The following is a 10,469-nucleotide window of genomic DNA, read 5'->3' as shown; positions in this document are numbered from 1 at the left end:
CACACACACACACACACACACACACACACACACACACACACACACACACACACACACACACACACACACACACACACACACACACACACACACACACATCAAGACACATATTGATGTCCCTTGAGTAATATTTTTGCCACGTATTGGTACGCTTCTATAAACCCAGCCAGTGTTGCCTCGTTGAAAACACTACCAACATTTGGCGGGGGCGTTTAGTTCGTCTTACACACCCAGTTATTACTGCTTCTTGCTCGGTTCTCCAGACCTTCCTGCAACTTGGGACCCAGCCCGCCCTCCTGGGTGAATCTCTGCACCATCTTCCTGGTGTGGTCCATCTCCTCGGGCGGCAGAAGGGGCTCCAGGGCCCGCAGGTAGCCCTGCAGGGTCTGGGCGAGCGGGGGCACAGGCTGGGCGGGCACGGAAGAGCACCACGACTCCTGCTGCAACGCCCCCCCCTGGAAAAAGACGATTCAACGAAAACAACTTTTGACCACTTCTTGACTGTGGTAGCTAAATATGATCGAACACTGTGCATTACCTGCTTGAACATCTCAAATGTAGTGAATTTGATGTATAGACAAAAGCTAATGAATCATTTCTTCCCATGACAGCTCCAAAGTTATACTCACCCGAGAAAGCCAAACACTGCATGTTCTTGGTGGTATTTTTCTCAGAATCATCTCACTTAAGACGAAGAGCCAAGCTTGCCTGCAAACTCTTTAGCCAGCTAACTCACTTGAACACCTAGCTAACTTGCGACGTCGAATCTTAGATAAATACCAGAACACTTTGAAAATCTCAAACGGTCATTGACCAACTCAAATGATAGTGTTCGTCTTGGGGCGTGCACACGTCGACATGACAAAGCACGCCAAAGTATAAGGTCAGTTTTCCAAAGGTTTCGTTAACTACTTATTACTACATGATGAAGGTAAACTCACTTACTACTAGTAAAAATAAACAGTTAAAAAACAACAACACGTGTTAACATGTTTCCGCCTAATTCCTAACTGTAGCCCCTCCCACAAGTCTCAGAAAGTCTCACATGCGCCACAAGATGTCACACAAGAACAAGACGGTTCTGTAGGATGGTCACTTAAAGCAATTTTATGAAAAGTTGTCAGATTTTTGTTAAATGTTATGGGACTGAGCGAAGGAGGAGGAGGAAGAAGAGGAGTTGAAAGAAGGGTTGGGAAATCAGACGCCGTTGAGAATTAGGGAGTGGTGAACATCGGTCCAAATTCCCCAGAAATTTCAATGAAACATGAATACTTTGCAATAATTTATTAAAATTTCCCTTGAAGCCAGCTTCTTCAACCACATTAGAAAATAATCAGAAACAAACGTTGTAGATATCTAAGGAAAACATTCTTTCTCAAGAAATTAACTGAAACAATATTCACAGACCACAACCTGTGGTCTTATCCCCACAGCAACAAGTCATGATTCTATGTTGTAAAACTCAAGATGTGAGTTTTCATTATGTGAGCAGTTAAGGCCTGGTGGAAAGACCCAAATTAACATGAGTCCATTGACCAAAAGAGAGTCACCATTTACATTTCAACATGTACAATATCATATTAACATTATCTAGCAACACAAAAAATATTGAGGTTATTCACAGTGCTTTAATTCCAAACTAGTCTTTATAAAACTCCTCTACCACCCTTTCCTATTTCAACGCATCTTTTTTTGAGTGTAGTATAACCTATTTGCAAACACTCACATAACAACAGTTGTTGTAAAAATCTGTTTGGGCAAATCCAGCAGGCACAGACACCAGATGTTATAAACATCGCAGAATCTTCACAGGGCTGATCCATCACTAAAATTCTATTTGGTAGACGCCCCCCCCCCCCCCCCTACAAACATTCCACATTTCTAATTCTATATTCCACATTGCATGTTCCACATTCCATATTCCTCTTTCTATATTCTACATTCCATATTCAACATTCCATTGCCAAGTAAACACATTTGCATAGACATGTGATCATCCTTTCAACACCTGATGTTAAAGGTAATTATCATATTCAACATATTTAGATTTATGTCATATTTGATATTTGACAGTATTTACTGTATCGTTGAAAACAGGGTCCTACTAACAACCTATAACACTCCCATTCACTGCATACAAGTCAGTCTGTTCCCTGTGCTAAGTAAAACAAAAATTGCACGTAACAAATGTTTATCCATGATTAAAAAAAAGGACTAAGTACGTGTGCCACACGGTGATATAAAGGTGAAACAGTGTGGCTGGGTGGGACAGCTATCCTCACATGCCGTGAGTATTGTGATGGTGTCTCTGGCCTTTAACGTGGACACGACTCATCTGTTAAACAGAAACACACGACTCTTTAAAAATCAAACTCTTCGTTAAACGTCAGTAATAACTACATGACTACCTATGATACAATCATTAAAATTACAATATTATTATTATTATTATTATAATATTCACACTGTGTTTAGGATATTTATAATAATATTAATAATTATTACATGATACATGATACTGACAATAATATACATGTATTATTATTCTCATTATATTTGCGTGCATTAACTGATCTTTTGATCAGCTTTTGATTATACATGTTTAATAGTCTAGTTCTAGAGCACCACAACTCTACTCTGGAATCAGGATCTGAAACTACACATTCACAACATCCAACACTGCTGTTACCTTCTCAATCTGTAGCACTACTGTCAAATCACAATAATGAGAACATTATTGTCAGCAACAGTGAGTGTTCACGAGTGGGACATGAACAATGAAAATGCAGATAACATGCTTGCGCATGCTATTTCATAACTATTCAATCAACCATTTTGATTGCTACTTGTATTCTGTAATCATATTGCAATTACAGTCACTATTTGTAAAGGCATTTGTAATTGCAGGGCTAATTTTAGTAAGTAAAAAAACAAAACAAACTCTTACTATGTGTAATTGCATTAGTAACTGCATCACTATTTGTCATTTTCAATCGTATCACAATTACTCTACAGTTTGTAATTGCATTTGTAACTGTTTCGTTAGTTATCATTTGAAAAGGTCTGAGACTGACCGACTCTCAGCACTCTGCCTGTTGCTGCTCCCACACTCCGGGTGTTTTTGGACCCACAGATTCCTCTCTCCTCCTCCTTCTCCTCCTCCTCCTCCTCCTCCCGCCTCACCTCCACCTCCCTGCCCTGGTCCTGGTCCTGGGGGTGGGGGTGGGGGGTGTAGCTGAGCAGGGAGGTCTCAGACGGGTACTCACACACACGCTCCAGCTGGGCCTCGTCGAAACACACTTTCACCTGGAGGGGAGAGAGAGGGGGAGAGAGGGAGGGAGAGAGGGGGAGAGAGGGGGAAAGAGGGGGAGAGAGGGGGGAGGGGGGGAGAGAGGGAGGAAGAGGGGGAAGAGAGGGGAAGAGAGGGGGAAAGAGAGGGAGAGAGGGGGGCAGAGAGGGGGAGAGGGGGAGAGAGGGAGGGAGAGGGGGGAGACAGGGGGGGAGAGAGAGGGAGAGAGGGGGAGAGAGGGGGGAGAGAGGGAGGAAGAGGGGGAAGAGAGGGGAAGAGAGGGGGAAAGAGAGGGAGAGAGGGGGGCAGAGGGGGGAGAGGGGGAGACGGGGGAGAGAGGGAGGGAGAAATTGGGAGAGAGAGGAAGGGAAAGGGGGAGAGAGGCGGGGAGAGAGAGGGGGAGGGGGGGAGGGGGAGAGAAAGAGGGAGAGAGATGGTAAAAAAAACATAACCCACACCATTGAGTTAATCTACAGCCTATTGTCTTATTGTTGCACTGCATATCATTATTGTTCACCATGTGTGGTAGCTGAGATGTAGTTACTTTGCTATGTAGCAATACAGGCCAAGTAAATACAGGCCGTTCCTTGACTCTGACCACTTAAATACTGTTAGAATTATTGTATGACCTACTGATCCTTGATATTCTGCTGTGTTTTCTGTGTGCAGTATTTATACATTGCTCGGGGAAAAACACCTGCTTGATGAATAAAATGTAAATGTTGGAATCATTGATAAACATGCTTGGCAAGTGGAGAAAAAACCCCTCTACCAACATAAATTTAAGACATTTAAAGAAACTGTGCATTTGCAGACTGTTTTAACCGGAGACATTTTTGTGTGCACGGAGTTTACACCAAGAAAAACAAACAGGAAGTGAAGACGAGGAAGTCACATGACCTCTGTTTACGACAGCTAAGGAGGAACACAGCACCTTGAGGCTGAACAGTACCCTCCTGTTTCTCTCCAAAGCGACGTACAGTACAGGGGGGATTTGAACCTGTGCCCTCTTGATCTGCAGTCAAATGCTCTTCCACTGAGCTGTTCCTGTTGAACACGTTTGTCTTATCTCTTATAACTGATAGACTGGTTCACCTCTCTCTCTCTGTCTCTCTGTCTCTCTCTCTCTCTGTCTCTCTCTCTCTCTCTCTCTCTCTCTCTCTGTCTCTCTCTCTCTCTCTCTCTCTCTCTCTCTCTATCTCTCTCTGTCTCTCTCGATCTCACACACACCCAGACACTTGGATGTGTTGGCTAGACTAGAGAGAGTGAGGTAAGAAGGAGAGGAAGAGGTCCTTATTATAGCCCTGGTGTGAGAGATGTTGGAAGAAGCAAAGCCTGAGGCACACGAGGCTAATCCTCCACGCCTGCACTGCTTAACCCCGGCTAAACCAGCAGGAGACAGCATGGAGGGGAGAACAGGCAGGCACAGAGGAGACAGAGAGAGGGAGAGAGAGAGAGACATAGAGAGAGAGAGAGAGAGAGAGAGAGGGAGGGAGAGAGAGGGAGAGAGAGAGAAAGAGAGGGAGAGAGAGGGAGAGAGAGAGAGAGAGAGAGAGGGAGAGAGGGAGAGAGAGAGAGAGAGAGAGAGGGAGAGAGGGAGAGAGAGGGAAGTAAGAGAGGGAGAGAGAGGGAAGTAAGAGAGGGAGAGAGAGGGAGAGAGAGGAAGAGAGAGGGAAGTAAGAGAGGGAGAGAGAGGGAAGTAAGAGAGGGAGAGAGAGGGAGAGAGAGAGAGAGAGAGACAGAGAGAGAGAGACAGAGAGAGGGAGAGAGAGGGAAGTAAGAGAGGAGAGAGATGGGGGAGGATAGACAAAGGGAGGTGTCTCCCCACAGTCCCCTCGGCAGAGACTCTCTTCAACACCCTGATCGTCCCAGATCTCACGGGGCGTGGAACGGTCACCAGTGGGGGTTGTACGGTGTAGTGGTGAGGGTGGGGGAGGAGATGGAGGAGCAGAGGTGGGGTGCATGATGGGAAGGAGAGCGTAGGTCACCCCCCTCTGAGAGGCTGATGGAGACACAAGGGATGACTGACGTCAAACACCCTCAAGGGCAACAACACGACAGGCAGTCAACAGCACCAGGACACCACAGCTAGAGTTTGACACGTTTAAAGTTAAGGGGCAGTTCTGTTTGAACACTAAACAGGATGTTTAGTCCGAGACACAAAACAAAAAGTTATTGAGGTTTTTTTGTTGTGTATTTTAATTGGTGGACGGGGTGATCACTGGGTGGCACTCACTCAGGTGAATAATTGTTGATCCAATTAGACTGGTTCAATAGAGGGCTGGAACATGGCTCACAGACACCAGTGCTGATTATCATGCAACGCTTTTACACCAAGTCCTCCTGTTCTGTGTTTAAAACCTCGCAGAGTAAGAACAACAGTTGTTTATGAAACGTTTAGACGTTCAGAACTAACTTCTGTAACTTTCTTACATTCACACAGAAAAGAAGAGAGATGGCAGCTTATGACTTCTCGTTCCATTGTTCAGCCTTCCCCTCTCGATGGGAGGAAGTGAGAGAGTCTGAAAGAGGAACGGATAGAGAGAGAGAGGCTAGTGACTGTGATGTGACATGGTGTCTCTGATCCGGGCTCCCTGAGTTCACTGTACTCTGCCCTCCTCCCCCCTCCCACCCTCCTCCACCCTCCCACCCTCCTCCACCCTCCCACCCTGCTCTCTAACTGTACCCTCTTTCTGTTCCTCCAGGTATCTCTATCCCTCCTTCTCTCTCGCTCTCTTTCTCTCTCTCTCTCTCTCTCTCTCTCTCTCTCTCTCTCTCTCTCTCTCTCTCTGGTTGAAACAGGGCCACATATACACTAGGATAGTGCCTTGTTAAATTCTCACCAGGCAAAAGTAAATCTACTCCGAATTAAGGTTGGAGATCGGGCTGTTCCAACACAGTTCATGGAAGGTTGATCTGGACATGATGCCAAACTCAATCACCAGTTGAAGCTGGGCTACAGAGAGACAGGAAGGAACGTCCAGTAATTGCCCTAAACAGGGCATTCTGCCCTTTCTGTTCTGCTGACTCAGAACATCCAGACTCAGAACACTCAGAACACTCAGAACAGCCAGACTCAGAACACTCAGAACACTCAGAACAGCCAGACTCAGAACACTCAGAACACTCAGAACACTCAGAACAGCCAGACTCAGAACACTCAGAACACTCAGAACAGCCAGACTCAGAACACTCAGAACACTCAGAACAGCCAGACTCAGAACACTCAGAACAGTCTGAACACTCAGAACAGTCTGAACAGCCAGACTCCGGTTCTAGAGTTCCTGTCCTGCCTCCAGCTCTGAAGGATGACAGACTGCCAGGTTCTCTGTTTAGTTCTGCTCTGCTGAGCCACTTTGTTGCAGGGGCGTCCTAATTACAGCGTCTAACGGGCCAGGGTCCCTATGACGCCAGCACTGCAAGAGGAGGTGCAGCCATGCGCAGGGTGAAGCAGCAGTTCCCATGAGAAGCGCTGCAGTGTGGTGAGAGGAGGACCATTGTGAGACAGAGTCTGAGTTTTGGGGGGCCCTTCTTGTCTGTGTGTCATGTGACTGGTGTCTTCTCTCTGTGTGTCATGTGACCGGTGTCTTCTCTCTGTGTGTCATGTGACCGGTGTCCTCTCTCTGTGTGTCATGTGACTGGTGTCTTCTGTCTGTGTGTCATGTGACTGGTGTCTTCTGTCTGTGTGTCATGTGACTGGTGTCTTCTCTGTGTGTCATGTGACTGGTGTCTTCTCTCTGTGTGTCATGTGACTGGTGTCTTCTCTTTGTGTGTCATGTGACTGGTGTCTTCTGTCTGTGTGTCATGTGACTGGTGTCTTCTCTCTGTGTGTCATGTGACTGGTGTCTTCTCTCTGTGTGTCATGTGACTGGTGTCTTCTCTTTGTGTGTCATGTGACTGGTGTCTTCTGTCTGTGTGTCATGTGACTGGTGTCTTCTGTCTGTGTGTCATGTGACTGGTGTCTTCTCTCTGTGTGTCATGTGACTGGTGTCTTCTCTCTGTGTGTCATGTGACTGGTGTCTTCTCTCTGTGTGTCATGTGACTGGTGTCTTCTCTCTGTGTGTCATGCTAGATGCAAGCAGGGACATACAGGAGGAGGGGGGTCCTTGCTCTGCTGATGTCCTTTGATTGTCTGCAGGGTTGTCTGTCTGTCTGTCTGTCTGTCTGTCTACAGGGCTGTCTGTCTGTCTGTCTGTCTGCAGGGTTGTCTGTCTGTCTGTCTACAGGGCCGTCGGGCTCCCTGGCAGCCCATCTCTCACTCTGTTGTGGTTTCCTGTCCACCATTCCTTCTAAGTTTATTCTCGTCACGCAATGAACCCCTGACCCCCATCTCCTCTCTTCCCAGACCCAGACCCAGACCAGACCCAGACCAGACCCAGACCAGACCCAGACCACACCCAGACCAGCCCCAGCCCCAGCCCCAAACCAGACCCAGACCCAGACCAGACCAGCCCCAGCCCCAGACCAGACCCAGACCAGACCAGCCCCAGAGCTGGAGGCCACCAGCCATGAAGTCAAGCTGGTGCTTGCCTACTTTGCATGTCCATGTCGTGCCTGATAAGGCTTTAACTGGCTTAAGTCAGTCAATGTGTTTGAACTTCTCAGAGGTATCAAACAGGATGTTCTGCGTCGGCAGTGAAAGGGGATTCTTGATGATGAGGGGCTCAAGTGACAGATGGCGAAGAGGTAAAAAAAAGGGGGATTGGCGGACGAGAATATAAATAATGTTTAGATTTGAACATCCTGTGGTGCTATTATTGTATAGTCAAACAACGTAAACACTTATGTATACAAATGTTTTTTTTTTTTACAAAAACTAATTTAATATTGTCATCCTCATTAAGGCTCAGATAACATTGACCCTGGCCCTTAGCAGACACAGCAGCAGCGTGTTCATAGTCTGTTATTATTAAAAGATTACAAGAGATGTTATTATTGCTTATTTCTCCACTCACCCCTTTGGGAGTCCCTCTGCTCTTGGTGAGACAGGACTTGTCCAGGTTCTGATAGCCTCCTATCACCTGGATCTCCTCTGCGGTGGGGTACCTCTTCTTGCCTCTCACCTCTGCTTCAGTCAGGGTGGGCAGCTGGCTCAGTGTCTTGGGGGTGAAGGTGGAGGAGGGGGAGGTTGTGGAGGAGTTGGGGGGTCCGGTGCCCGCTGCCGGCCCATCCGCAGCAGCCTTTCTGGGGGTGATGGTGATGGTGGCCCCCCGCTTCCCCGGCTGAGCCCCGGACGCACTCCGGATGGTGAAGAGGGTGGGAGAGGGGGAAGGGGAGATGGAGGGGGAGGATGCTGGAGAGGAGGGGCAGGGGGAGGAGGAAGGGGTGGGGGGGCAACTCACCCTGCCTGGATGTTTTAGAGAGTTCTCATGGGAAGGGCAGAGGAGAGAGCGGGAGGGGACGGATCTGGGTTCGATGGACGTCTGGGACAGCTTTGGCCGGAGGAGGGGGGATCTCAGTTGCTGGGGCCCCCGCGTGGTCTCCTTCTGCTGCGGTCTGGAGGTGTGGTTCTCCCTGGGCGGGTGCTGCGGTCTGGAGGTGTGGTTCTCCCTGGGCGGGTGCTGCGGTCTGGAGGTGTGGTTCTCCCTGGGCGGGTGCTGGGGTCTGGGGTTCACCTGTGCTCTCACCTCCCTCAGGTCCGTCAGACCCTGGGGCTTTCCCACAGACGTCTGGGACGAGCTGTCGTCAGCCGGCCTTCGCGCTTCCTGTTCCCTCAGCTGGACGTTCTCCAGCTGGCGCTGGAGAGATCCGGCGTCCGACGGGGGCCTCCCCTCGGGCCCCTCCGCGGGGCTAGCCTCCTGGGGCGCCCCTGTGTGGGGCTGGACCTTGATGTGAGAGGGCAGATCCACTGCTCTCTCACTCAGGCTCAGAGCTGTCCTGGAGCCCACTGTCTTGAGGTTGTAGATGCGGCTCATGGCTTCCAGCGAGTGAAGGTGAGGCGGAGAGGGAGAGTGTGAAGGGAACTCCACCTCTTCTTCTTCTTCTTCTGAGAGTTCCTCCTCTTCTTCTTCTTCTGAGAGTTCCTCCTCTTCTCCCCGGCTGTCCGCTTGTCTTGTCTGCCAGATCTTTGCTCCGCACCTCAGTTCTTCATGTCTGAGGCGATCCTCCTCCTCGTCGCTATCGGACGTGTAAGACTCAGGCTCTGACACGACGATTGAGATCCCTCTGCTTTCTTCCTCGACCCGGCCGGTTTGAGAGAACGAAGCAGGAACAGGAAGCTGTGGGACGGATTTCAACAAACCAACTTCCTGTCTGACGTCAACTACAGCGTCTGTGTGTGTCGCAACTCCTTCCTGTCTGCTTTCTTTCTCTCCTCCTTTCCTAGTGTTAACGTCTCCCTCCCCCTCCCTCTCTGCTCCTCCCTCTCTCCTCTCCTCACACCTGTCTCCCTGAGACCCGTTACCCTCTCCCCCCTCCCCCTCCCTGTCTCCCACCCCTGCCTCCGCGTTCCTCAGCCTCTCTCTCTCCTTCTGTCGGATCTTCTCTCTGAGGGACTCGACGCGACTCAGGGGCTTCCCTATCCTCCAGCTGTCCCTCCTCTCCACCCCTCTCCCTCCCTCTCTGTCTTCCCCGCCGTCATCGCTCTGCACGCTGGGCCGTTTCCTCTCCAGCATCTCCTCCACCCCGTAGAACACCGTCCGGGGGATGTGGACCTCCAGGGCTGTGAGGGGTGCTGTGGCCGCCACCCCCCTCGGAGGAGACTTGGGCGTGGGCTGCTTCTCCTCGCCGTCCTCGCCCTCCGCCCTGTGAACTCGGCCTCCTCTCTCTGGCTCTCCGTCGTGGGCGCTCGTCGTGTCTCCCACCCGCTCGATCTTGCTGATCAGGTCCTGGGTGTGCTGGGAGAGGACCGAGGGTGGCTGCACCCCCGGCTCCCCACCGGGCCACCCCGCTGCTCCGCTGGGGTCCCCTAGCCGATGTGCCACTGCGCTGGCGAGGGAAGAGCACTCGGTGAACGCCGATGGGTGTCGGTGGTGAAGGTCGGAGGCGTAGAGAGGGCCGGCGCTCTCTGTGGATGCGACGGCGCTCCTCTGGTACTTGGTCTCCCCCGGGACGGAGCCTTCCCTCCCCTCTCCCCTCCTGAAATCTGGGCCCATATGCTCTCGGACCTGGGGCTCTGTTTGTCTCCCCCTCTCCCTCTCTTCCGCCCTCCACGCCACCCCCTCCCTCTCCACCGCTCTCA

The 10,469-nt window shown here is 50.2% G+C and overlaps 2 protein-coding genes across 3 annotated transcripts in view; both read right to left on the bottom strand.

Moving 5' to 3' along the window:
- Positions 1–1,032, bottom strand: part of cratb (carnitine O-acetyltransferase b) — an 8,938-nt gene extending 7,906 nt beyond the window's left edge. The window contains exons 1-2 of one of the 2 annotated variants that reach the window (XM_084696906.1): positions 630–1,032; positions 231–455 (exon numbers count right to left, since the gene is read on the bottom strand). In XM_084696906.1, the coding sequence (XP_084553032.1) occupies positions 231–455; positions 630–680 (276 nt within the window). In that variant the 5' untranslated portion in view covers positions 681–1,032. The remainder of the gene's footprint in view (positions 1–230; positions 456–629) is intronic. The other variant, XM_084696907.1, reaches the window with a different exon arrangement.
- Positions 1,033–1,275: 243 nt separating this feature from the next.
- LOC146295773 (uncharacterized) lies at positions 1,276–10,383 on the bottom strand. The gene is made up of 3 exons (XM_084695730.1): positions 8,245–10,383; positions 3,075–3,306; positions 1,276–2,335 (listed from the first exon to the last, which is right to left on the bottom strand). Exons 1-3 carry the CDS (start codon positions 10,381–10,383, stop codon positions 2,316–2,318), a joined length of 2,391 nt encoding a protein of 796 aa, XP_084551856.1. The 3' UTR covers positions 1,276–2,315.
- Between the last annotated feature and the right edge of the window lie 86 nt (positions 10,384–10,469).

The sequence above is a fragment of the Hypomesus nipponensis genome, chromosome 4 (genome assembly GCF_054491055.1).
Source record: "Hypomesus nipponensis isolate SF chromosome 4, ASM5449105v1, whole genome shotgun sequence".
In the NCBI taxonomy this organism is placed as follows: Eukaryota; Metazoa; Chordata; class Actinopteri; order Osmeriformes; family Osmeridae; genus Hypomesus; species Hypomesus nipponensis.
The sequence above is the reverse complement of the archived record's forward strand: the minus strand, read 5'-3'. Positions and strand labels throughout refer to the sequence as shown.